Source organism: Callorhinus ursinus, unplaced genomic scaffold, assembly GCF_003265705.2.
Source record: "Callorhinus ursinus isolate GAN/ISIS: 27379988/994484 unplaced genomic scaffold, GSC_fseal_2.0 scaffold51, whole genome shotgun sequence".
Taxonomy (NCBI): Eukaryota; Metazoa; Chordata; class Mammalia; order Carnivora; family Otariidae; genus Callorhinus; species Callorhinus ursinus.
Window position 1 is genome coordinate 5,538,023 of NW_027397113.1, and position 25,297 is coordinate 5,563,319.

Sequence of the window (25,297 nt, forward strand, 5' to 3'; positions counted from 1 at the left end):
CTTCCGTCTATTGAAAACCCCAGTCCTGAGAAAGGCCGGCGCTGCTGTAGCCTCGTCCAACTTTATTGCTCGCGACGATCAGGAAAGGGGGGAGGGCGGGGGCGCAGCGGTTCAGCGGCCTTCCCTGCTCGCCCAGGCGGCCGGCCCGGGCCCTGCCGTCGGGGAGGGGTTGTTCTGCGGGGCGCTCCTGGGACCCTCCCCCCCGCCCGGCCCCGCGAACACACGCACTCACAAGGACAAATAAATACGGCCCGGACGGCACGGCCGTCCAGCCGCTCCCGTCGGTCGGGCCCCAGGGGCCGCCCTCCTCCGCCCGGTGCGGGGACGGCGGCGGCCCCCACAAGCGGCGCGCTGCGGGCCGTGCGGCCCGGGTCCTCCGGAGCGCCAGCCCCGGGCGGCGACCCCGCGCGGCGGCGACCAAGCCTGCGCTGCGAGCGGGCGGGGCCTCAGCTCAGCGAACAGCGCTCGCGCCGGCTCAGCTGCCGGCTCAGCTTGCGGCGCCGCTGCTCCAGGCCGCGTTCCAGGCGCTCGTCCTCCTCCAGGGCGCTGCGAGGGAACGGCTTCAAGTCAGAGTCGGGGCCCCCGGCCTGGTTTGCCTCCCCACCCCACCCCCCCCACCTCCCAGCGCGGACCCTACTCCACTCACATCCGCTCCTTGTGGTCCAGATCCCGGACCAGCTCGTCGCGCTGGTTCACCAGCGACACCAGCTCCTCCAGCAGAAGCTGCTCTCGGTGCTGCTGCGCGGCCGTTTTCAGCCAGTCTGAGGGCGGAGGAGGCTGAGGGTCAGGAGGCGCCGGCCCCTGCTCCGTCCTGGCTCTCAGCCCCTCCCGCCCCATCTCCCAGGTCCCATCTCCCACCTTCGATAGCGAGCATGGCCCGTAGCTCCCGGCTCAGCAGCTCGAACCTCCGCTCCAGGTCCTGCTCCTCGATGCTGGGGTGGGGGAGGGGGTGGAGGTGGGTCAGGGACAGCGGAACGGGAGGGGGAGGGGTCCCAGGGCTCTGACCGCTCTCCGTGCCCCCATCCTACCTCATTACCCGTTGGCCGGGAGGGCTGGGCTGAGAGCGGCGCTATACCCCTGTCCCTGCGCCAAATCAACTTCCTTCCAACTGTCCTCCAAATGCTGGATGTTTATATTGTCTCCTCCCATCCCCACTGCTCTTTTTTGTTTTCCAATTAAGAAACAACCTTGCAGGATTATTTGGATGAACATTATTCATAAACAGCAAGTATTAGACTAGAATTATTCTGAAAAATGATCCAAAATGCAAAAGGGAAGCAAAACTGCCTTCATCCTGCAGGACTAGAAAAACAGTCATGGCCCAGAGTCGCGTTTGACCCCACTTGGGAAACCAGCTCAGATCTCCCTGAGCCTCGGTTATCCTTACTGTAAATAAACAGGGTCAAACTGGGGCACTCAGCCCTGACCTGGTGCCTGTACCACGTTTTTCTCTGGGCCTTGGTTTTCTGATTCATAAAAACAGTACCAATTTAAAAGGTGTACAACTTATACAGGACTTTTGAGGGGAAAAAATAAGATGACTGAACAATTTTTCAAAAAGATCTTTGCAGAAAGAAAGAAGCAGTGAATAACTGTAATCGAAGCAGCCAAGAGTCCCTCTGTTCTGCGGGCCCAGGATTGGCTGGGGTTGGCACCTACACTGGGCGGGGCCAGCCTGCACTCACAGGAGCTGCAGCTGGTCCTGCCTTCGGATGAGAGCATTCTTCTTGTTGACCAATGTGAACCATTCCTGGATCAGCACCTCCTCCTGCAGCTTGTCGGCACCTTGAAACAGGCCAGGACAGTCACCAGGCCTGCCCCCAAACCAGGTGGCAGGAGTAGGGTGGCTGGGGAGTGGGGAAGGGGCTTGCTTCCTTGTGGCATCCCAGAAGCCAGAGCCGTGTGCCTCCAGCAAGCTGCTTCCCTTGCCCAGCTGCAAATGGGGACAGTGACCCCCGCCTTGCCTCCTCCCACCTCCTCCCCAGATCAGGAAGGGCTGCAGGGCTAGGCAGATCTGGTAGCATGTGTTGGGGGGTGGACTCCAGATGCCTGCCCCACCTGACTCCATAAGTCTCCTCAGCTGTGTCTCCACCTCGGCTGCCCGCCCATCTATCTGTCTCTGCTCCTGTTCCAGGGCCTGCAGCTCTGCACACACATACTGACTTGTGTCCTGGAATCTTTGCTGCAAAAAAGGGGGGCAAAGGACAGAGTGGGCTCAGCCCAGGCTCCGCCTAGGAAGTGCCACCCACCAGCTCCACCCACCACAGATCTCCTTACCAGCCCAGCCTCTTCCCCTGGACTTGGGGGTGGCTCCTCTGATGGGGGACTCCCACCTGCAGACAGAGACCAAGCTAAAGCACCTCCAACTGACACCGGCCCCCGAGGGGTTCCCCAGCTCAGGATCTGTGAACAGCCTGAGCTGAGCTGGGCCGCTAGTCCTGCAAAACTACTCACCAGGGGACTGCTGTGGGGCTGTGGCTGTGGGTGGGCCAGGGGCAGGGCCGGGGTCAGGGCTCAGGCCTTCCTGTGGAGAGAGAGGCCAGTGAGGTCTTGGAGGGGTTTCCCAACAGCCCCGCCCTGGGGCCAGCCAGAGCCTCTTGCACACATAGGGCAGGAGGGGCCGGCAACCTCAGGCCCTGCCCACTCAGCTGCTTCTCCAGTCCTGCTGCTACACAGAACTCCACCCCCACCTCCTCTAAGGAAAGTGCCTCCTCAACCAAAGGTCACGGCCTTCACCCTCCCTGGTCCTGTGGTCCTGGGCCAGTCCACTCCCACGCTTGGAGCCTCACAGTCCTCATTCCCGGGGTTGGGCTGATGACCCTGGCTTCAGGGGCTTTTGTGAGAGTCAGGGCTGAAAGGCTGAGAAGGGCCTGGCTGGGGCCTCTCCTTCCCCCTCTCGCCCCCTCCTCCATGGAGCTCCCTCAGGCCACCTCCGACTCCCATCACCTAGTGCTTGCGTCTCCATCATGGCCAGGGGCCACACAGTGACACCGTGACTCCGAGCTGACCTGATGCACCTCGTCTCCGAACCTAGGCCATCCTGAGCCGGCACCTCCATATCCTGGCCAAAAGGGGGCACCCTCCCACCTTATCGATGTCCATGCCTAGAGCCTGCTGTGCTCTCCACAGAACACTCAGTAAAGGTCAAGTTGGCGGGACCTACCCATTTTAGCCTGGAAAGGCAGGGCTGGTCCTTAATGTGCCCCACCCCTGGCCACCTGCTGGGAGAGGCAGCTCTGGGGGCTCAGGTCCGCCGACAGCCCAGCCCCTTTGGATGGGGCTCCTGCTCTGGCCAACCCTTCTGGGTCACAGGAGGAAGGCGTTGACCCACCCCACTGTCCACGCCACCCTGCACTTCCCTGAGAGGCATCGCCGGACATACCCCACTCAGGTGCCATCCTCTGTGACCCAGGTCGATGGCAGCCTCCTCACCGGCCACTCCCCACGCCCTGCCTGCTGACTCTGCCCTCAAGTCACAACTGAGGGGTCTTCCTAAAACCTTCACCTGCTGGTGTCACTCTCCCCCGGCCCCTCTCAGCCCCCAGCCTTGTTGTCAAGGCCTGGTGGCAGCTCCAGCCTCAACTCCTGCTACCCCAAACCGCCCCCGGACACCACCCCCTAGCCATAGGCACGGACTTTTCGCTTCCCCAAATAGCTTCCTCAGCCTGGGCTGGCCTCTATCTGGGGCTGCCTAACATCAGCAACCTTCATGACCCAGCTCAGCTCCACCTCCTCGAGGCCCCTTCGGGCTCCCACACGACTTTCTGTCCCCCTTCCTGACCTTCACACCTCCTGAAGCCTCACTGACCCCCAGGCTGGACAGGGCTCCCGCCATGGCTTCCCAGGCCTTCCCCACCACAGCCCCCACCCCCTCATGGCTGCTGGTTACCCATGTCTCCCCTGCCTAGAGGTAGCCCCTGCAGACAGAGTGGGGCCCAGAGGAGGCACTCGGGGCCCACCTACGAAAGGTCATTGACTAAATACTTATGCGTTGGGTGCTGCACATGTATGGACTCCTTTAGTTCCTCCAACAACCTCGACCTGTGAGTCAAGGGTGATTACACCCCACTTCACAGATGAGGAAACTGGAAGTCAGAGATGAGGCTCATACAGAGCCTGGCTTAGGACCCAGGGCTCTCCAATCCAAAGATTTGTTCCCAAGCTTGGCCACCAATTTGCTCTTTGCCTCTGGGCCAGTCATACCCACTGGGCCTCTGGTTGTATCTTTGTATGTGGGAGAAAGTCCAGCCCTGTGTAACCTGGGGGTTGCAGAGCTCCAGAAAGGCATCTGGGGGAGAACACAGTTCCCCTTTTTTGACAGCACCCTGAAGTGGTGTCTCAAGACCACTCTGCGAGAAACTTTCATGCGTTTGTTTCTCATCCTCAGGGAAAGAGCACAGAGAGGTTAAATGGCTTCCTTGGGGTCACACAGCCAGTCGATACTGCAAGGCCTAGTAGAAAGTGCCATTTAAGAATTCTGGATTCACAGGTGAACCTCAGCTTCCTCTGCCTCTTTCTTCATCTCCGTGAGCCTCAATGTTCCCACCTGCAAAACGGGGTAATCGTTCCTCCCTGGAAGGGGCATTGTGCGGAGTCAGTTAGGAACTGATGAGGGGTCATGGGGGCAGGCCAGGCACAGAAAAGTGGGCGCTCCACCCACAGAGCAGGCAGAGGTAGGAGAGTGAAGAAGAAACCCCAACCTCAGCAACAACTGAGCTTACTCACACCAGCCCTGATGGGAATTCCAATACTTCCTCATGTCTGACCCCAATTCCCCTTTCTACACCCTCATGTGTGGCCCCTCCTCCAGGAAGCCTTACTGGGCAGAGGCACCCTGCTCTCCTCATTCTGCTGCTTCAGCCCCACCCCAGCTTCAAGGTGCCTGACTTCATCCCATCCAGGAATTTGGGAGCTCCCAAGGGCAGGGACGGGCCTGACGTCCTCCCACCTCATGCACGGGGCATGGGGGATGGGAATGGCCAATAAGGAGGAGTCCTGGGGCGCCTGGGTGGCTCAGTCGGTTGAGCGTCCGACTCTTGGTTTGCGCTCGGGTCATGATCTCAGGGTCGTGGGATCGAGCCCTGCATCGGGCTTGGCGCTCAGCAGAGTCTGCGTGAGATTCTCTCTCTCCCTCTGCCCCCCCCCACGCTTCTCTCACTCTCTCTCTAATAAATAAATAAATCTTTAGGGGGGAAAAAAAGAAGGACTCCCTTCCAGGCCTATGGGTCAAATATCTCCTGTGGGACAAGGGCTGGAGAGGGGCCTGGCTTGGAAGGACCAGATGCTGGGACTTGGGCAGAGAAAGGTGTAGGATGGAGCCTCCCCTTTAAGATTTAAAGAGCCACTGACACACATCAAGGAGGCTGTGGCCAGAAGCCAACAGACCGGCCATGGGTGGCTGTGTCTGACCCCTGCCAAACATCTCCTATGGGTGCCTCCAGTGCCCTCCCTGTCTCTCATTCACAATGCCGTGCCTCTGACTCTGTATTCAAGGCTCCTGCTCTGCAAGCCAGCCTCATTACCACCTGCGGGCCTTCCGGGAGATGAGTGGCAGGCAGATCCCTAAATGAAACCTGAGCTTTCCTGCTAACACACTTTTACTGCAGCAGGTTCCCCCCACTTGAGAACCACCCCCTCTCAGTTTTCATCTGGGAAAGCTTGCCCACCTTAGCAGCCCTGCTCACATGGCTGCTTCTTCCAGAAAGACTGTCCCAGTTTGTGCCCTCCTTTCTTTAGAACTTAGGGGTCATCCCCGGGCAGCTGAAGGCTTGGGTGGCCTGACAGAGCTGTCCCTGCTGTCACGGGCAGGACGGGTGCAGTGGGCAGAAGGAACCCCAGCTAGGAAAGCCACTTCAGCGGCTCTGAGTCCTTGAGCAGATCCCTGCCTTCTCCGGGACCATCTCCCCTTCAGTGCAGTGACCATGTGACACCCTGAGAGCCCCTAACCTGAGACCTGCAGGGGCTGGGGTGGGGGACCTCGGCACCGGGCAGGGTCTACGGTCTCCATCCTCCCGTTATCAGAGAAGAATGGGTCTCCAGGACCTGGAGTTAAAGATCCAAGTCAGAGATACTTGGGGTTCGGAGACCCTGGATGGTCCCACAGAAGCTCTGTCCCCGCTTACAGGGCAATGGTGGCTCCTGGGTCCACCCCTGCAGGGAAAGAAACGCCCCAACCCATTTTACAGTCCATAAAGAGCAGTGCGCTGAGTGCTGAAAACATGGAGCCTTCTAGGAACTTCCTACTCCAGCCCATGATTCTACTACTTGGGTGTCAAGCATTAAAAACCATTAGCATATATCCCAAGGCTGGCAACAGAGGTGGAGACTCTGCCCTGGCCGCTGCTCCGAGCCTGGGGGGCCTCGGCTTCCATGTGTCCCCGGAGCAGGAGCTCACTACCTCGCCAGCGGACTCTTCCGTGGCTCCGCGGGCCCTCCGCTCAGAAAGCGCCTCGCCGGGTCCAGCTGAGTCCCGCTGCCCTGAAGCGGCCACCCTGGGCCAGCTCTGCCCTTGGGGCCCCTCCGGGCCCGTGCTTCTCTGCCCCGCTCCCCCGGATCCCCGCGCCAGAGGAGGGCACTCACTGCAGCCGCGGCTCCGGAAGCCCTGGCCGCTCCGGCCGCTCCGGCCGCTCCCGAGTCCGCGTCGTCCACCGAGAAGGAGTTGCTGTTCCGCAGCCGCGAGCGCCTCTTCTTTAGCAGGTCGGCGTCGCGCACGTGGGAGAAGGAGCCGTGCGCGCGGGGCGGGGGCACCGGCCCGGCCTCCCCGTTGACCGACGGCCGCCGCAGCCTCACGCCGCCCCCGGCGCCCGGCGCCCCAGCCCCGTTCACCAGCCCTTCGGCCGGGGCCACGGACGCCCGGGCTCCGGGGCCGCCGGCGGGGGCCTCCGCCGCGCGCGCCTCCTGGGCGGCCTCGGCACCGTGGTCCTTGGAGGCCGCCTCGGGAGCCGCTCCGTCCGCGCGGTTCTCGGGCTCCTTGGGCCCCTTGCGCCCCTTGGGCTCCTCCGGCGCCTCGGCCCGCTGCTCGCGCAGCCGCTGCGCCAGGCCCCCGGCGTCCAGGCCGTCGGGCGCGCTCGGCCGGGCGCTGGCCACACAGTACGTGCCAGCGCCGCCGCCGCCCTCCAGCTGCACCAGCTGCAACTCCTGCCCGGTGCAGAAGGCGCGGATCTGGCACAGGTAAGTCATGACGATGAGCTTGTCGGGCACTGACAGCAGCACCATGTCCGCCGGCTCCAGCAGCCGCGACACGCCCAGGGCCGCGAAGCCATCGAAGGCCTAGGAACGGTGGCCTGGGGATCAGCGGCGGCGGCGGCGGCGGGCGTTACCCAGCGACGCTGCGGCCCCGCCCCGGACCGCCCGAGGAGTCCCGGCGAGCCGCACGCCGGGGTTGGCCTAGCAACGCCTTCTCCCTTCTATTGGGGGAGATCTAGCAGTAGGGCCCGCCCCCACGTCACCCAGCAACTGCACACCAAAGGGTGGTTTCGGAAAAACCATCTGGTGGAAATATGCTTTAAAACAAAACTAAACTAAACTACAGAAAACGAACAATTTAAAGCCCAAGAGAGTATAAAGTGGCAGAACTTCCAAAGTCCACGGCTGGGGCCCTGCAGCCCACAGATTCCTCTCCTAAAGACTGACCGGCCCTAAATCTTGGTCCTACCGCCTGGCTCTAGAACCTTTCCCTCCAGGCACGGCTCCCTCCCCATCTCACCTGCTTGTTGTTCTGTTTGATGTTGAGTGGATCCAGGGAGGCATAGTCACTGCCGAGCGCCAGAGAGGGCTGGTCAGAGGCTGGCCTCACACTGCCCTCCCGGGGGGGCTCCCTCCTTCATTCCCACCCCCACCCCCCTGGCAGCTCACATCTTCTCTGGGTAGAATCGGTGCAGGATGGCACAGAAGGCCAAGCCGTTGCGCCACGATGTGGTGAAGTTAGTGACTCGGACGCCTCGGTAGCCAGCGGTGACTTCCTGGCACCACTCCAGCAGGGACTGACTGGAGCTGACTGGGGCAGGCGGTGCCTAAGGACACAAGGATCGGCTCAGGGAATGTGAACATAGGACAGTACCCTCTGCCCCTCGGGCAGAAAACAGCCCCAGCTCTGGGTTTGCAGGAGTCACCAGAGACCACTGGCCAGAGCCCTGGGACCAGGCAAAAGGGTTTCCTGCCCTGTGGTTATCTACCAAGGTCACCTAAAAGGTCAGTGGCCCCCAGGCAAGATCAGAGGTCACCAGCAGCCACACCTCAAGGTCAGCCCAGAAAATCAGCTTAGGGGTGTCCGGCTCCATGCAGCCCAGGGAAGACAAGATGGGGGAGCCAGGGCATCCTGAGAGAGGAGAGGGTGAGGGGGGCTCCTTGAAGCTGAGCCCCTGTCCCACCACACCCCAGTCGACCAGGTGGGTCCATGCAGAGCCGCCGTTAGCTCAGCCCCAGGTTAGTGGGAAGCAGCAGACTGGGCCCTCGGCGGCCCCCATCCCTACCTGGCTGCCCGGCAGCCTCCCGTCCTCTTCAGGCTCCTCTGGGGAAGAGGCCCCCGAGGGCTTGGGCACCCCGGCCCCTGCCCCACTGGCTACCTGCTCCTCAGTCAGGCTTGCCTCTGGGAGGTTTCCCTCAGCTTCTTTTCCCTTCTCAGTCCCTGAAACCCCAGCTTCTGCTTCCTGGGCCTCCAAAACCCTGGATTTGTTCTCTGGAGGCCCTAAACCCTCCATCTCTGCTTCTGGGATCCCCCAAGCCCCAGACTTGGCCTCTGAAACCCCCAAAACCCCAGCTTCCTCCTCCTGGACCCTCAAAACTGTAGTCTCTGCCTCTGCCTCTACTCCCTGGGGCCCTAAAACTCCATGCTTAGTGATGGAGTCCTGTAAAGCCTCATATTTGAGGGTCCCTCCGAGCCCAGTCTCTGCCTCCTGGATCCCCAAAGTCTTAGCCTTCACCTTCTCAGCCTCTAACACTGTAGTTTCTGTCTGTTCAGTCCCCAGGCCCTCAGCCTCTGCCGTCCCAACCTCTGGCCCTAAAACCCTTGAATCCGCCACCTCTGTCTCCTGGGCTCCTGCTGTGTCATTCCCTAACCTTGGGACCCCTGAGCCCCCAGCTGCTAGCTCCTGGGTCCCCAGTGTCTCAGCTGCTGCTGTTTCAGTCTTGAATCCTGGGACCCCTGAACTGCCTACCTCTGTTTCCTGGGTCCCTGCTATCTCAGATTTTATTCCTGAACCCCCCATTTTTGGCTCTTGGGTCCCCAATATCTCAGCCTCTGCCCTCCCAGCCTCTATCTCTGGCATCCTGGAACCTCCCACCTCTGTCTCCTGGGCCCCCCATATTTCAGGTTCTGCTTCCCCACGCTCTATCCCCCGCACCCCTGAACCACCAGCTATCTCCTGGGCCCCCCATATCTCAGTCTCCATCCTCCTAGTCTTTGTCCCCAGAAATCCTGAATCCCCAGCCTCCGTTTTCTGGGTCCCCAGTTCCTCAGACTCTGCCATTCCAGCAGCCTCTGAGTCCAGGACCCCTGACCCCATGGTCTCCGTCTCCTGGGCCCCCAACAGCTTAGCTTCTGTTGTCCCAGTCTTTCTCTCTGGGAACCCTGATCCCCCCACTTCTGTCTCCTGATTCCCCAGCACCTCTGACTCTGTTCCCAGGACCCTCAAATCCCCAGCCTCTGCCTCCCAGAACCCCAGACCCCTAGACATCACCCCCTGGTCAGCTGCTGGTGGGGCGCCCTGGGGCCTGCTCACCTGGGGCCTGACGCTTGCTGTTCCAACAGGGGGGCCCAGCTCCGGGCCCGTCCCCCCAACACCAGGAGCTCTGCCTCTCACCTCTGCACCCCCTCTCTCCTGGCCTGTGGCAGCCCTGGCCCCCTTAAGGTCACCAAGATGCCTGGTGTGCCCCGCAGGCTCTGCTGGGGGTGTGCTCGGAACTGCGGGAGCCTCATCCCTGGTCCTGACCCCTGTCCTCCCCTGAGAACCCCTTGGAGGAGCCTCGGGAGTCTCCTTGAATCTTGCCTCAGACATCACCCCTATAGCCTCTGGTCCCTCAGTGTCCACATGTCTCACCTTTGGCCTCTGCTCAGCATCCACTTGACTCACTTCTAAACTCTCTTCAGCCTTCCCCGCTCTGATGTCTGACCTCTCAGTGTTCACCTCTCTGACTCCTGACTCCTGCTCAGTGCCCACCCCTCTAGCCCCTCGCCTGTCCCCAGGGCTCCCCTGCTCCACCTTGGGTTTCTGCCCTACCAAAGGGTCTCTGGAGTCTCCATCCTCAATGCCTCGGCCCAGCCTGGCTCCCTGAGCCTCTGTCCCTTCCTGAGGGCTTTCCTGGGCCTCGGTCTCCCCAGAAGAACCCACTCCTGCTAGGGGAGGCCCTGAGGCTTTGGGAGCCTCGTCTTCCCCTTGGGCGCCTGGGGGCCAAGGGGCATCAGAGCCTTTCCGGAGCCGAGGTGCTGGGGTGGGCGCCACATCCTGGCCTGGCTGCCTTGAGGGCCTGAGGAGAGACCAGGAGAAAGCATTGGGGAACCCATGTGGCTCCCCACTGTCAGCCCCATCCCCACCCTTCAGATTGCTAGGACACTGGAAAGGCAGGTTGGCAGGGGGAATGCAGTTTTCTAACAGTGGGGCAGGGGACGGAGGTGGGGCTCATTCCAAAGCTCACCTCTTCTCCGGCGGGGTTCCTGGGGGTCTGGGGGACTTGAGCCCCACCTGGCCCCCTGCTACAGTAGCTGGTTCTGACCCCTGGCTCCGGGAGGCCCTGGCTGGGGGCGCAGGGGCACTCACAGGGGCTGGGCCGGTATCCTCCGCACTAGAAGGGCTGGCAGCTGGGGAGGAAGGAGGGGTGAGGCGCTGAGGCCTGGGCCCTGAAACTGGAGGTCCGTTCCCTCCCCAGCCCCAAACCCAGCCTGGGCCTCACCTGCCTGCCGGGGCTGTACGCGGCCCTCCTCCTCCTCCTCACGAAGTGTCTTCAGCTCCCGAGATTGGTCTGGGGTGGGGATGGGGGGCAGGTCAGCCCAGGGAGGGCCCTGCAGGTCCGACCCCTTCCCCCCAACCAGAGTCTTGGGCCTACCTGGGAAACGCCCCAGCCTCAGGGCGCCGCCCCGGCCTGCGAGAAGAGACAGGCCCTCCGATGCAGAGAAAGAGAGAGAGAAAACCACAAGGACAGACAGAAACAAAGCCTTAACAAGCCAAAGGGAGGGATGAGGAAGCTAGTGGCTGAGCACCAGGGTGGGTGGTGAGGACTGGCGAGACCGGACCGCATCTCCCCGCTGTGCGCTTGGCCCAGCCAGCTCAGGGCAGGTACCGACCTGGGCAGGCACCCACTTGAGGCTGAGGAGAGGGCCTGAGGGACTCAGCTAAGGACCCAGGCCGCCATGGGACCAGGAGCCAAGTTTGGACAGTCAGAGCTGCCGGGCAGGTTGGAACTGCCTGGGCAGGAGCGAGCCCCCAAACTGGGCATGCGCACGCGGGCCCTGCCCCCCCCCCCCCCGCCCCCTGCACAGCAAGCGGCTCCCGCCCAGCTTATCCCCTACCCTCCCTAGGTCTTGGTGATCTCATCCATGGCAGGCTGTGAGCCCACCTGGCTGGGGCACACGAGCCCGTGCCTCGGGGGTCCCCGGGCCATTAGCCTCCTCCTCGTCACTCTCAGCAAAGTCGTCCAGGTTGCCCACATCGCTTGGCTTCACGCTCATGAGGCTCGCGAGACTCTGCATGTCATCGTCCCTGGGGAGGTCAGAGGTCAGGGGTGAGGGCTGGGGTCAGAGGTTGCGGACCAAGGCCAAGGAAGGAGGGTGGGCACTCACGTGGCGCGGCCCTCCCGCAGCAGAACCCCGGAGAGCGTGAGGCTCAGCTCGGCTTGCACCACCTTCACTGACTTGGGCTTCAGCCGCAGCCGCAGGGGAACTGGGGCCGGCACGGGCCCCGCGTGGTGGGCCAGGTCCACCTCGGCGGTGGCCAGCACCTTCCGCTGCCCCTTGGACTCCTATGGGCCAGGGAGAGGGGCCGGGGGCAGGGGCATCAGTGCTGCCCCAGAGTCCCCAGGAGCCCAGGCCCCAGCCTGCCGGGCCACTCACATTCTCAATAACAAATGTCCATTCTTTGGCCTCGTACTGATCCACGTGAGGGTCCTGGGAAAAGGAGGCACTGGTGAGTACTGGGGCTCTGGGGCAAGGGCCATGCTGTCTCTCCTACTGCACGTGGCAAGTATGCGTGCATGCTGCCCCCTCCAAGGAGAACTCCTGGGCCACCCCCACCCCCGTCTTGGTTCTTGGTCTCACCCCTCTGTTCTCTCCTGTTTGGATGGATAACCCACTGGGGATCCCCCATGGCTGCCTGGGCTGTCATCGCCTCCCCCATTCCCGCCTATGCAGAAGGGCTAGGGACTCACCCTGTAGAGGGTCACAGAGATGTCCACGTTCTCCGGCACCATCCACACCACGGTGCCCCGGTATGGGTTCTGGATGCCTGGCTGCCAGCTGTGGGCCTGCAATGAGCGGTCTGAGGCCTCCCCTGACTCACACTCCCCCCTGGCCCCCTGCCCTTGGCTCTAGACTCGACCTCATCTTTCTCTCCCTTCTATGGATTCCGATCCAAACCTGAACCTGACTCCACTCCCCCATCAGTCCTCACTCACCCACTTTCCCTGCACCCTCTGTTGGCCTCAGCCCCAACCTGGACCCCCGCCCCCAATTGATAACCTCCCCAACCTTGGAGCAGATGCGTCGGTTCCGCCGGGTCCACACCACCACCAGCTTATCCGGTTGCCTGGGCGTGGGGAAAGGGGGGGGGGTCTACTCAGTCAGGCCCACCCACCCAGCCTCTCCATCTCCTCCAGGGTCGTCCTTCTGCCCACATCCCCCTCCCCCAGGAGAGGGCTTGGACAGCTCCTTATCTGGAGCCACCAGGAGCAGGGTGAGGCTGCTCAGGCAGGGTGGGGCCCTGGGCAGAAGGGCAAAGGCCCCATGTGGGGCAGGGATTATGAAGACAGACAGAGAGACAGAGGCGTACTGAGAGACAGGCACACACAGAGACAGAAAGATACACATAAACCCAGCAAGAACCCTGCAAGAGACACACAGACTTAGAGACACTGAGAGAGACAGACTCGAAGTAAAACAAAGCCGTTCACTCACAAATATTTGGGGAGTGCATACTGTAAACCCAGCCCAGTTTAGAAGGCAGAGCAGAGCAAAGGAGAAGCGAGACCCTTCAGGGGCTGAGGACAACAGAGGTTGAGGAAGAGTGCCAGTCAAGAAGGAAAATAAATTAACAAGCTGACTTCAGGGAGATGGGAGAGAGCCACTGGGGTCTCCTTGAGGTTGGGGTGTCTGAGCAGAGGCTGTGCGAGGGTCTGGAGAAGGAGGGCTCAAGGAAGAAGGAATGGCAAGTGCAAAGAGGTTGGGGGGAGGCTCGGGGTCAGAGCAAGGGGTGGAGGGGGGAGGGGGTCAGAGAGACAGAGGGTCAGCTTGTCATCAGACACCCACCCAGGGCCCAGGGGACCTGAGAATCAGCCATGCTCCCCACCTCTCAAACCCCGAGCCCTGGACTCTAGCTTTGCAGGGCCCCTGACTCCCACAAGGGGCATCAAGGAAAAACCTCCGGAGGGTGACCTGCAGGCTGAACTGCATATGCCAGGGCGGACTCAGAAGAGAGGCAGAGTTGTGAAGAGACAGATAACACAAGAGCGAAGAATTGCCTGGGCAGGGCCCAGCCCCACAGAACTGACACGTGGCTGGGCCCGGGAGGGAGAAGGCCCTCTCGGGTTAGAGGGTCCAACTGCTGCCCAGGAGGGTGGGGAAGGTTGAGGGGATCATGAGGCCGAGAACGGTACAAGAGGCTTTCTTGCCTGTGTCTAGCCCCATGCCAGGACACTTGGGTCCACCCACCTCACCGCCCCTCTGCAGGCTGAGCCAGGATAAATGGCTCTCCAGGCAACCCCTGAGGATGCTGAGGCCCAGAGAGGTTGGGAGCCAGGCAAGGTCACAAAGCGGAGCCCAGAGCCCTCCGGCGTGCAGCCAAGCTCCCCTTCCCAACCCCAGACTGCTGGCGATGGCTGAGCCAGGGTAGCCATGGGGCCTTCCCAGAAAGGGGAAGCAGACAGGGGGTGCCCAGAGAGGGCGGGGCCTGGCTAGGCAGCCTGACTCAGGCTGGGCACTCCCTCCTGGGGAGCCAAGACCTGGGTAGGGGCAGCTTCCTAGCCTGGGCTCCCTGCTAAGAAGCCCAGGAGGCCCTGCCCACCCCTGTGACTCAGAAGCACTGACACTGCCCGCACCCCAGGCCTGCTCTCTAGGACCATGCCCAGCGTCCCCCTGGCCTCACCCAGGATGCTGGGGCAGAAGGCAGAAGCCAGAGGCCAGAGTTCAAGTCCTAGCCTTGTGCTGTGTTACCTTAGCCAGCCCCTGGTCTTCCCTGGGCCTCGCCAGATGCAGTGAACGGCCCTCTGGCTGGCGCAGTCAAAACCGGGGATATGGCGGCTGCCCAGGGGACCCTAGCCTCCTGCTCACTCCCCTCCCTTTGGACCCCATGATCCCTTCCTGCCCCTGCAGCTCTTCCTCTTGGGAGCCTAAATTTAGCCCCGCCTGGCGGGTGAGGCCCCCACAGCTGTGCCCTAATCCAGCCAAGGGAAGCTGACACCAGAGAACACGTATATTTAGGGTGTGACGCAGGGGTCCGGGCAGCTGCGGGTGGGAGCATGTGAACAAGATGCCCCCGGGGCCCTGAGGCAGTCCGGGCCAGGTTCTGCACTCTCTCTCACATATCTTCCCCGACAGGGCCACCTCTCCCTCCCCAAGCCCTCTCCTCCCAGACTCACAGCCTTCTAGGCCCTCAGGCCCCTTTAAGCCCAATCCCTGCCTCCCTCCTCATCCCTCCCGGTGCTCAGTTTCCCCTTTTAAGGACATTGTGGAGACATCCAGCCTCCCAGCACCCACTGTGGCTGAAGTGTGTGTGTGGGTTCCTCTGGCCCAACAAGTGGGCAGGGGAGGAGCGGGCAACATCCTTGTTCTGAGCAGTCCATGGGGGTTTCTGCCACAACCAGGCCACCCGTAGACCTCCGAATTTGATCCCTTTTCTGATGTTACCCTGCCATCCCTCTGGTCACAAAAACATGAGGCCTCCCTTCCCCCAGGGCTGAGCTTGGATGAGGAAGGTGTGGGCACGGACAGATGCTCAGGCCTGCAAGTTCTGACCTCCATTCCCCAAAAGCGACCCACACCCCCTACTCCAGGGGTCCCACAAGCTGCAAAGGCATTTTTGAGTCTCTGTGTCTGGGACACCAGGGCTCAGGGTAGGGGCAAGGGGCCACCGGGCTAGGGGCAGGGCTCTTTCGGGCTCCAGCGGCCTCATGGGGTCCCGGCGAGTCTGCGGAGGCCCCGGGGCCTCCCTGCCACTCACCATTTCTTGGTGCACTCCACCACCAGCTCGTGGTAACAGGCCACAAACTGGAACTTGGCGGCCCGCTTGCCCACGCGCTGCAGGCGCTTCCACACCGAGGTCATGGCCCCCGCCGCCCCCGCCGCCGCCTCCTCAGACTCGGGGCTCCCGCTGGCCCGCTACCGCGGGCCGGGCCTGGGTCCCCATGGCCTCCCGGGCTGCTCTCCGCGCTGCCCGCCCCGTCCGTCGGAGATGTCCGAGGCTCGGACCCGGGGCCGATCACCCCGCTGCCCGCGCTGGGGCCCGCCGGGTGGTCCCGCTGAGTCGGCCGGGTCGTCCGGGGCGCGTCGGGTCCCGGGAGCGCTAAGCCGCGAGCGCGCCGTTTCCTGGAGCCGCACCCCCGTCGGAAGGCGGGCGGGGCTCCGGCGGGGGGCGGAGGCCGGGGCCGGGGCGGGAGCGGGGGGCGGGGCGGCCCGGCTTCCGGGGCCTCGCGCCGCCACCGCGGTTGCGGAAGGGGGTGGGGGGGCGTACCAAGGGGAACGCCTCGACCGCAGCGCCCGTTCGCAGGGCGCGGAGGCGGTGTGGACGCGCGGGCCGGGGAGAGAACTACCAGCAATTTGGTGCGGCCCTGGCGAGCACTGCCCTGGCCGCCACCCTTCCTGCCCTCAGCCGTGGGAAGTGCGTACTGATGGCCCCATTTCACAGATGGGGGAAACAGAGCCCCAGAAAGAACAGACTTGCTCAGGGCCACACTGCGAATCTGGGCCAGAGCCAACTGTCAACACTAGGGTGGCAGACTCCTGCTGTCACCCAGGTCTCAACCTAAGTGGGAAGGAGCAGAGTCGGGGGTCAACCTGGGTGGCCCTACCTGTGGGCAGCAGGGAAACTGACTCCTTAGCTACCAAGTGGGAAGATAGTCCCAACATCCCACAAGCAGCTGATTTCCAAGTGTGTGACCTTGGGCAAAGTAGTAACACTCTGAGCCTCAGTTTCAACCTCTGTTAAATAGGGATAATTATAGTTCTGACTCTTACACAGTCGCTAAGAGTATGAAATCTTGGGAAGCATTCAGTACGGAGACTGGCTGATTTCCTGGGGTATCATTGAACGGAATCCCTTATCGCAGGCTGGAAAGTGTGTGTGTGTGTGTGTGTGTGTGTGTGTGTGCGCGCGCGCGCCTGCACACACGTGTTTACTCTCCCTCCCCTAAGAAGCCTGCCGCAGGCGTTAGCCGCCTTGTTCACACCTAGATTAGAGCCCTTATCGCCTACCCGCTGGCCCAGCATGGTAATGAGCACCTGCAGGTATCAGGCCCAGAGTTAGAGAACTACCCTGGGGCAGCGCATCAGCTTCTTTCCCTCCCTGCCAGCACTCAGCAAGATTTGTGAAAGGACTGCAACCTGGTGCTTAATAGATTCTCGGTTTGAACAGGGTATCTGATCTGCCAAGAGTGCCCGCTGTTGTCTCCAGAGGCAAGTGCCTGTGCACAGGGCGTGGGGGTGAGCAGCCTGCACGCCTAAGTGTGTAACTTCGAGGTCCTCTCCTCTTCGTCTCAGGGAGTTGTGGGGGTTTTATGTGTGTGCCTGGAGGTCTGAACACCCACCATCCCCAAATGTGCAGGCTGCTTCCGGCGAGCCTGACACGTGGGTTTGGCTCTCAGGCCCAGCGGTGTGGTCCTCGGTTTCCTCTGTAAGAGAAAGCCCCTTACATACAGGCCTAAAGGCTCCAAGTGCTGTGGGGTAGCCAGGCGGCCTGTATGAGAGTTAAGGGCAGAATGGGAGCCTCTGGCACCCAATCACACCTCACCGAAGGTGGATCTCGTGCCCTGGAGCGCAAGGCCCTGCCCCCTTCCCCCCGCCCCCTCGCCCAGGGCTTATGTGGCCTCTAGGGAGGTGTGGGCCAACGCAACTTCACCCCCTTCTGCCTCTGCAGCTGTTTCCTCCCACCCAAAGGGCACTCACTAGCTCCCGGGCCCTTCCCGGAGGCGCCTTCCCCTCTCCCGCCGAGGGGCCCCTAGGCCCGCTGGCTCAGGCCCACCCATTTCCTGTGCCGCCCCAACCCCGCCCCCACTTGGGGTGGAAAGTTTTTCTCAAGATAGGCGGCTCCTTCTCCTTCCTTCCCGGAGGACCAAAGCGAGTTGGGGATGGGCGGGGGGAGGGTTGGGCTCCCAGATCTCCGGCCAGAGGGGAAGTTACTCGCCCGCCGTCGCAGACCGCGGGACTAGCTCGGCCGGCTCCGCTTGTTCCCCAGCCCGGTCGGTGGAAGGAGGATTCGCACTCCGTCGCGGCAAGCCTTTCTTCCACTCCGGGGTCTTGGGCGCCACCTGCCGGCGGAGCGCGGGACCGCACTTTCCAGAAACTATTTCCCCGCCCCAGAGCCAGGCATTCAAAACACAAGAATGCAGAGAGAGTATTTATTTACCTATGTGCCCAAGAGTCTGGCCCCTAAACTTAAATATCCAGCACGGAACCTTGGCCCTCCCGGCCGTGGGTGGGTGCAAGAATGGGGATGCCCTGGTCTAGAGCAGTGGAACCCAGAGAGCAGAGGTGGGATGCCCCTGAGCCAGCAGCTGCCAATAGCAGCAAAAGGTGAAAAGGAGATGGGAACCAGGCACTCATCCCAATCCCAGAGACGTCGAGGGGAGTGCCAGATGCTTTGGGCCCCACCACCAGACTGACGGTTGGCCAAGCTGGGGTGCACACATGTGAGAGTAGAGGAGGTCCAGTGCCAGGGGCAAAGGCTGTAGCCCAGCTGCCTGCCCCAGTACTAGCTAACCAGAGTCAGGAGAGGGGGTTGGCAACTTTGCCTCTGAGGGTCCCAAGGCTTGCCTTCTTGTGAAGTGAGGTGGTACAGGGGGAAGCAGGCACTATAAGTCTGAGTACCTAGTAAGGGGTGAGTTTCTGAGCCTTTTGCAGGGGTGCACTTTCCCCCCACCCCCAGCTCTTCAGAGGCTGATGTGAAAGGCGTCCTGCAGCCACTGGTCCCGGGCATTGTGTGTCTGGGGCACAGTGAGGGGTGGCGGGTCCGGGGGCAGGCTGGCATCAGGAGGCTCATCGTCATCAGACAGGCCAGCATCAGGTGGATAAGAGCTGTCTGAGTGCAGGGAGGATGACAGGTCCTGGCACAGGCTCAAGTCTTGGCACAGGTGCTTATAGTCTTGGATTGACTCGTACAGACCCCACAGCTGGCACAGCAGGGACATGTCCAGCTGCCGCAGCCCCACCTGCAAAAGACTGAGGGTGGGCTGGGGTTGGGGTCCAGGCCACCCTCAGCCCTAGCCAATCTTCCTGCACCTTTCTAAGCACAAAGTTTTCTGGACAGCAGACGCCACCTGCAAGCTGTGACTCTAGGCAATCACTGACCCTCACCTGTAAAATGGGGATAACATTTACCTAGGAAGATGGAATGAAATAACACGAAAAGAGCACTGAAAATACATGGTAACTATTGCCATAAACGGTAATTATAATCATTGTTACTATATCCCCTCTGACCCAACCGGCTTCTGCAGTTCTTCTGAGACTCAAGCCATGAGTTCCCGGTTCTGTGCCTCTGGCTGAGCTCCGCCCGGGGACCCTCACGCTCAGCGGCAGCCCTCCGCCCCGCTGGCCCGGGGCCCAGCCACTCACCATCTCCTTGCGCAGGGCTGCTAGTGCTGAGTCGAGATTGACAGGGCGACGCGGGCCGAGGGGACCAGCGGCGGGTCCCGCGTTGGTGGCGCCCGCAGCGTAGCGGGGCCCATCTGGGATGCGGGCCGCGCGGCTCAGCTCGTCGTGGATGCGGCTGCGCTGGCTGTAAACGCGCTCCAGCTCCCGCCACGAACCCCCGCTTGCGTTGAGGAGACCGCTGAGGCCGCGCGGTAACGGAGGGAGCCCGGCTAGGGCGCAGCCAGCGCCGCCCGGCGCCTCGGCCGAGGGCAGCCCATTCATGGCCCAGCCGGCGCGGACGGCGATGCTGCCTCCTTCCCTTCAACGCTCCGCCCGGGCCGCAGCCCGCAGGCCCCGCACCGCGCGGCCCCGCCGGCTGAGCCAAGCCGCCGCCCGCAGGCCGCGCTTTGTTCCTTCCCCGACTCCTCCGACTCCGCCCCTGCCCCACCCCCTTTGCATGGGCGGGGCCTCTCTTAAAAGGGCTACGGTGGTGGCGCCACACCGTGAAAAGCAGAGAAAAGGAATGGGGCAACCACAGGAAGGGAGCCAGGAAAAGGGGCGGGCGAAAAGACCAAAAGCGGCGAACGCGGTTCCTTTAAGGTTCTTTTTCGCTCCCCCCCCGCAACAATGTGTTTAATTAATCTGCTCAATTTTAACTCCCAAGAGAAAGGATCTAACCCCCGGGGGTGGAGGATCGAGAGACTTGGGTAAGTCCATACTTGGTCCCTAACGGTCAACCTGACGCCCTGTCAGTGTCTCAGTGTCTGAGTACCTGGGCTGGGCATGAGGTGGGTCAGGATGATGGTATCAGAATGCTCAGGGGAAGGAGAAGGTAACCAAAGGGGACTGGAACCCAAAATCACACTCAAGGGTGGGAACTGAGCACTGGATGGCCGAGGAGGCTGCAGGGATGCCGCAGAGGTCCACCCCTCTTGTTCCTGCTTTTGAGGGAGGCTATGACCTCCACCTCAGAAAAAAAGTGTCACATAATCCTCTCCCTCCTCCCTCATTCGGAGTGGGGGAAACCAAGCACAAACAAGCCCAACTAATCTCTCAGGGCATCAAGGAGCGCAGACTGGTAGGGTAAGAGGCAAAGGTAGGAAAAAGACGAGTGGAGCTGGAGCTGGCATGCACACTCAGAACCAAGAAAAGAACAAACCACACAAGAGGACAGCTGTTTTTCTGGACAGGGTTTTTCTCAGGAGGGGCCTCTTAGTGTTGCAGCTGCCGAAGGCTGCGCAGAGCCTCAGCACAAGCCCGGATTAGGCTACACAGCTGGATGCTAGTCTCCAAGGAAGCGCTAGAGCCCAGCTCAGCTGAGGCCCAGGTCAGCTTCTGCAGGAGGGCCTCCTGTGTGCAGGCCAGGACATCTGCATTTGGAGGCACAGCAGGAGGGGGTGGCCCCTGGGCTGCCTTGAGCCCTGCTGCAGCTCCCTCACAGTGCTCTGGACGGGGTACTGGGGGCTGAGGGGCTGGCCGAGAGCCCAAGGGGAGCTCCGAGGCAGAGGCAAGCTGGTGTTCCCGAGCTTGGGAGAGGGCAGCCTGGGCATTCAGAGCTAAAAGAGGAGAAAGTGGGTGGAATGGTCAGGAAGCCTGTCCCCCATCAGCCCTGGGCCACCTCCTTATTCCTTACTGCTCTGCTCTTTCTATGCTTGAGATGTTTTTCCTGCCCCTCTATAAAGTAACTCATCCATTTTCTTCTTTGTGCCAGAGTTATCTATGCCCTTGCTTCATCTCTCCCATCAGGACTATGCCCGATTGAGCTCAGACTCTTTATAGTGTCTGGCACACGGGTATTTAGTGCTCCTACTGAGTGAATGGTCCTCTCTAGAGCCGTAAAGGGAAAGTATCTTACCTCCGCCTCACCCAGACACTCCACTGTCCCCTCCCAAACCTACTGTTCCCGGGCCTCTCTCACCACGCAGCTTCTCCACCAAGCATACTCGGCCTCTCACCCGGATTATCTTTATCCACGTCTGAGTCGAGCTCCTGACAAGCCACGCAGTAGATTTTCCGCTGTTTGTCTTGGAGGAGGATCGTCTAGAAGCAGAGTGCACGGGGACACGGATGAGACGCAGGGCGATGGGGTCCAGAGGGGAGAGTTGGGAAAGGGCCGTGCGGCCTGGTCCGCGGCCCCATTCCGGATCCCACGTCCCGAGCCTCTCCTCACCCCGCAGTCCGCGCACGTCTCGCCCAGCATGCGGTAACCACGCAGCAGGTAGTCGCCCATGAGCCGGGAGATGCGATCCTGTCTCTCCCTTCGCGCTTGCAGAACCTTCGTTTCCGCTTCGGTTGGGGGCTCCCAGGAGAAATCGTCGGCTTCTGGGGGAAGAGAGGCACAAGAGACAGACGGGTCTTGCCCGAGTGGGATACCTCCTGCACCCCGCAACCACAGGCCCCCAACAGCCCAAAGCCTCACCAGCACCGTTCAGAGCCATGTTGCCGTTGTCGCCAGTGGGCTCACCGGACGTGACGTACAAGCAGAGCGCTTTCCGCTCGGCTCCGCCCCCTCCATTTAGGCCTAGGATGAGGGCGGAAATGGCGCCTCTCAGACGTCAAGTTGCCCATAGTGGGGCGTGTCTGCTGCAGGAGACCCTGGCCTGTGGGCGAGCCCCTCAGCCAGAACCCGGTAGACGATCTTTGGGCTGGCGGGCCGCAGGAGGGGAGTCTCCGGGGTAACGCCGCTCGGGTCGCAGAACCTGAAAGTGGCTACGCGGGCTCGCCCTTCTCGCCCGCCGCAGATGGAGAAGACCACTTGGCATGAGAAATCCCCTCTGGCCTCCATCTCCCCTTGGATTTCCCTTTCCGCACAGGTCAGACCCGGGGCAGGCGGGGCAGTGGCGTAATCAACAACACCCTTGATGATAACAAGTGGTCCCTTGAGCGCTCGTACAGCCTATTCAGTCCTCAGTGCTTCTCACTTCCACCGGCAAGGCAGGCCAGGCGGGGGTCGTTCTCCCTTTCTATACCTTTCAGCCTATTTCAAAACACCCTCACCCCCTTCTGCATGTTTGGAGGCCCAGTCTGCCGATCCCCTTAACCCCAGGGCCTGGGACTGACGCGAAGTGCGCCCCTCACTTTTTTTTTTTTTTTTTTTGAAGTTTAAGCCCCGAAAACGCTGTACTGGGCATGCGCAGGTCCGGGTCCAGCAGTTGCGGAGGGATTCCCGCTGGATGGTGAGATTGAAGGACCTATAGTTATGCTTATGACCGTTATGCTTTTTTTAGGTGGGTCTCTGTTAAAATTACTAGTGCTCCCTAAACACTGGCCTTGATTTATCCCCCCCTTCCGTGTTCTTTTTCTTTCCCTTATTAGATTTGGAGAAGCCAGATGGGGCAGACAATGGTGCCCAGATGTGCAGCCTGAAGTGCCTTAAGGCGGTACACCTAAGGGCAGGGGAGAAGGAGCTAGGATTTAGACCCTCTTAATCTCATTGGCAACCTCCTTCTTTAACTAGACAGCACGTGCTTCTGCATTCTTACCTGAAGATTGAATGCCCTCCTCCTGGCCCCATCTTCCTTCTACATAGACTCCCTGGAGCAGCCGTTTTCTGACCTTATTGCCCCCTGCTTACTTGGAGAGTCCTGTGCCCCTCTTCACTCTCTCCATCTACCGGCAGGCTCTTGGGCAGCAGTGTTCCTGACTCAAGGCCTGACCCCAGGTCAACTCCACCAAGCTGACTAGAGGAACTCTTGGACTCTAGCCAGCTTGTACAGACCCTCCAGGTCCATACTGTCTTCAGCTCCCAGCCCCATCCTAAATTCCTCAGTGCACCCTTCTGTGTCATCATCATGGCCAGTATCCACTCGGCCAACAGCTTCTTCTTCCTGGCACCAACTAAGACCCTGGCACTCATCCTCCTGTTTAATCCCTGTCATTTACTCCTCATGACAGCCTTATCGGGAAGGTACTACTGTTATCCCCATTTTACAGAACAGGAAACAATAATTCTTTTAAAACATAAATCAGGAGACACCTAGGTGGCTGTTGGTTAAGTGTCTGCCTTCGGCTCATGTCATGATCCCAGGGTCCTGGGATCGAGTCCCACATCAGCCTCCTTGCTTGGTGGGGAGCCTGGTTCTCCCTCTGCCTGCTGCTCCCCCTGCTTGTGCTCTCTCTCTCTGACAAAATAAATAAACTCTTTTTTTAAATCAATCAGTCAATCAGAGGGTGCCTGGGTGGCGCAGTTGGTTGAGCATCGGACTCTTGGTTTTGGCTCAGGTCGTGATCTTGGAGTGGTGGGATTGAGCCTCACATGGGACTCTGCGCTCAGCTCCCTCTCCCTCTGCCCCTCCCTGCTGTGCTCTCTCTTTCTCTCTCTCTCTCTCTGTCAAATAAATAATAAATAAATCCTTAAAACATAAATCAGGTCATATCACTCTTTTGCTCAAAAGTCTCTGGGATCTCCCCATCACACTTAGCCAAAAATCCAAAGTCCTTACTATGGTCTCCAAGGTCCTACAAATCTGGCTCCTGGCCCCCCTCAACCCTTCCCTCCCTCCCTACAATCCCCTCCCACTACTCAACAGAATTCCCATCACCTTTCTCCCCTCCAAGCCCCTCCCTTGGACAAGGCACAGGCCTGGAAACAGGTTGGCCTGGGTTTGATCCCGGATCCGCTGCTTACTGGCTATGTTACCAGGAGTAATTCACTTCACTTCTCTGGACTTCAATTCCTCATCTGTGAAACCAGGTCAGTTATACCTACTTGGCGCGGTTGCCGTGAGGATTTAGTGAGATGTGAGGAAAGAGGTGGTAGGAGGCCATTGACTCCTAGTCTCTTGCATGAATGCAGTTGCAGCAAGCAGAGACACTACCTTGGTTCTGGACTGTCTTTTTCCAGGATGTTTGTATAGTGAACAGCCTTGGACAGTAGAGATAACTGGCTCCCTCTAGAGCAAAGGGCAGGCATACTTACTGCCCATTATAAAATACCCGGATGCCCCAAGGTCAGAGTTCCTCTACTATGACACAACTCAGCCTGTGTGTAGGCATCCATATGAGTCCACCTGCCTTGTTTGGTGAGACTTGAGGGTAAGGGGAAGTGACAAATATGCTCATGTTCATAACACTTGGGTGCTGTGAGGGCGCCTGGGTGGCTCAGTTGCTTAAGCAACTGCCTTCGGCTCAGGTCATGATCCTGGAGTCCCAGGATCGAGTTCCGTCCGCATCAGGCTTCCTGCTCAGCAGGGAGTCTGCTTCTCCCTCTGACCCTCCCCCCTCTCGTGCTCTCTCTCTTCCATTCTCTCTCTCTCAAATAAATAAATAAAATCTTTTAAAAAAAAACACGTGGGTGCTATGAATAATAACGTCTTTAATCTCTGCCTTAGAAGTCTCACGTCTTCTGCCAGTATCCATGAAATTGTGTCACCATAACTTGTTTATTTGAAAATAGGGTGAAATGAGTGATTTGAAATAGGGTGTTTATTTGAAAACAGGGCTAAACTCTTTCACAATTCTTGATTGTTTGGGCACTGAGGATGAGATACTGACAGAAACACGGTTTTTGGTATGAGGAAGTATGAGGACCTCATGCGTTTACTAACAAGTTTGGAGGGAAGGCCAAGGGAATCAGCAGTACACACGTGGACCAGATTATATAATCAACCAAGCAATAAATGGGCTTCAAATTTATTTCCTGTTCGTGAGAACAAATTGGGGAGGTAGTTGCCGGTGGAGAACCTGGACGTAGATTCAAAGTCAGCTGCCAAACGTCATCCAGGTGGTTGCTAACTCTCCTCTGGGTGGGACAGGGGAGCGGAGGGGTCAGCTTCAGGTCTGCCCCATTGTAACAATCAGTACTAAGACTCATCTGGGGCATACAGAAGTTTCTATCCCCTTTCAGACGGCACACACACACACACACACACACACACACACACACACACACTAAACCTGAATGGAGGGAAATTTACTACCACTACGGACGAAAACCAGATGAATCATTAGAATTTTGCTGGCTCACTTGGGAGGTGAGAGGAAAGACATGTGCTGATTGTTAAGGAAGAATAACAACAGCTGAGCCATCTTACAGCTCAGTCCTTCCTACCGTCTGTCACGCCAATCTTATACCCACTCCAAGATGACAGTAAAAGGTCTCAGTTTTGTTTTTTTGTTTTCCTTCCAGTGAGTCCTGGCTGCTATAAGGGAGCTTTATCCCACCCAGGGAGACTCTCTTGAGACAGACCAACTCCCATAGAAAACCACGATGAGTCATCGATAACTCTTAGGGTTCTTATTGTCTTAGTTTGGGTTTACGACGCTGCCTAAGGTGACACAAAGAGATCTAGTTAACTTCTTGTGATCAGC

General features: G+C 60.0%; 3 protein-coding genes across 6 annotated transcripts; all 3 read right to left on the minus strand.

Moving 5' to 3' along the window:
- Window positions 1–42: 42 nt before the first annotated feature.
- On the minus strand, window positions 43–15,749 carry EHBP1L1 (EH domain binding protein 1 like 1). 4 transcript variants are annotated; one of them, XM_025878805.2, is made up of 19 exons: window positions 15,363–15,749; window positions 12,677–12,734; window positions 12,358–12,453; window positions 12,044–12,097; window positions 11,774–11,952; window positions 11,551–11,693; window positions 10,888–10,956; window positions 10,633–10,795; window positions 8,472–10,464; window positions 7,855–8,012; window positions 7,706–7,754; window positions 6,580–7,269; window positions 2,455–2,524; window positions 2,278–2,333; window positions 2,059–2,182; window positions 1,686–1,785; window positions 859–932; window positions 647–761; window positions 43–546 (listed from the first exon to the last, which is right to left on the minus strand). In XM_025878805.2, the coding sequence occupies exons 1-19, from the start codon at window positions 15,464–15,466 to the stop codon at window positions 447–449; spliced, it is 4,395 nt and encodes a 1,464-aa protein (XP_025734590.1). In that variant the 5' UTR covers window positions 15,467–15,749; the 3' UTR covers window positions 43–446. The 4 variants fall into 4 exon arrangements, with proteins under 4 accessions (XP_025734590.1, XP_025734592.1, XP_025734593.1 ...); XM_025878807.2 differs by having other exon boundaries at window positions 10,218–10,464; window positions 15,363–15,747; XM_025878808.2 differs by lacking the exon at window positions 8,472–10,464 and having other exon boundaries at window positions 10,755–10,795; window positions 15,363–15,747.
- Window positions 15,750–17,740: 1,991 nt separating this feature from the next.
- FAM89B (family with sequence similarity 89 member B) lies at window positions 17,741–20,094 on the minus strand. The gene is made up of 2 exons (XM_025878820.2): window positions 18,971–20,094; window positions 17,741–18,564 (listed from the first exon to the last, which is right to left on the minus strand). Exons 1-2 carry the CDS (start codon window positions 19,268–19,270, stop codon window positions 18,286–18,288), a joined length of 579 nt encoding a protein of 192 aa, XP_025734605.1. The 5' UTR covers window positions 19,271–20,094; the 3' UTR covers window positions 17,741–18,285.
- Window positions 20,095–20,163: 69 nt separating this feature from the next.
- ZNRD2 (zinc ribbon domain containing 2) lies at window positions 20,164–21,547 on the minus strand. Its single transcript, XM_025878819.2, has 4 exons — window positions 21,408–21,547; window positions 21,159–21,310; window positions 20,944–21,028; window positions 20,164–20,544 (listed from the first exon to the last, which is right to left on the minus strand). Exons 1-4 carry the CDS (start codon window positions 21,424–21,426, stop codon window positions 20,201–20,203), a joined length of 600 nt encoding a protein of 199 aa, XP_025734604.1. The 5' UTR covers window positions 21,427–21,547; the 3' UTR covers window positions 20,164–20,200.
- Window positions 21,548–25,297: the final 3,750 nt, after the last annotated feature.

What these genes read in the sequence shown, in the direction of transcription:
- FAM89B (XM_025878820.2), bottom strand. Translation starts at nt 19,270, where the DNA reads ATGAATGGGCTGCCCTCGGCCGAGGCGCCGGGCGGCGCTGGCTGCGCC. An exon ending in CAGCCCTGCGCAAGGAGATG is followed by an intron (nt 18,565 to 18,970) that starts GTGAGTGGCTGG and finishes AGTCTTTTGCAG; the next exon opens with GTGGGGCTGCGGCAGCTGGA.
- ZNRD2 (XM_025878819.2), bottom strand. An exon ending in AGACGTGCGCGGACTGCGGG is followed by an intron (nt 21,029 to 21,158) that starts GTGAGGAGAGGC and finishes CTCTGCTTCTAG; the next exon opens with ACGATCCTCCTCCAAGACAA. An exon ending in CGTGGATAAAGATAATCCGG is followed by an intron (nt 20,545 to 20,943) that starts GTGAGAGGCCGA and finishes CTCCTCTTTTAG; the next exon opens with CTCTGAATGCCCAGGCTGCC.
- EHBP1L1 (XM_025878805.2), bottom strand. Translation starts at nt 15,466, where the DNA reads ATGACCTCGGTGTGGAAGCGCCTGCAGCGCGTGGGCAAGCGGGCCGCC. An exon ending in CGTACAGCCCCGGCAGGCAG is followed by an intron (nt 10,796 to 10,887) that starts GTGAGGCCCAGG and finishes CTTCCTCCCCAG; the next exon opens with CTGCCAGCCCTTCTAGTGCG. An exon ending in GAGGAGACTTATGGAGTCAG is followed by an intron (nt 1,786 to 2,058) that starts GTGGGGCAGGCA and finishes GCCTGTTTCAAG; the next exon opens with GTGCCGACAAGCTGCAGGAG.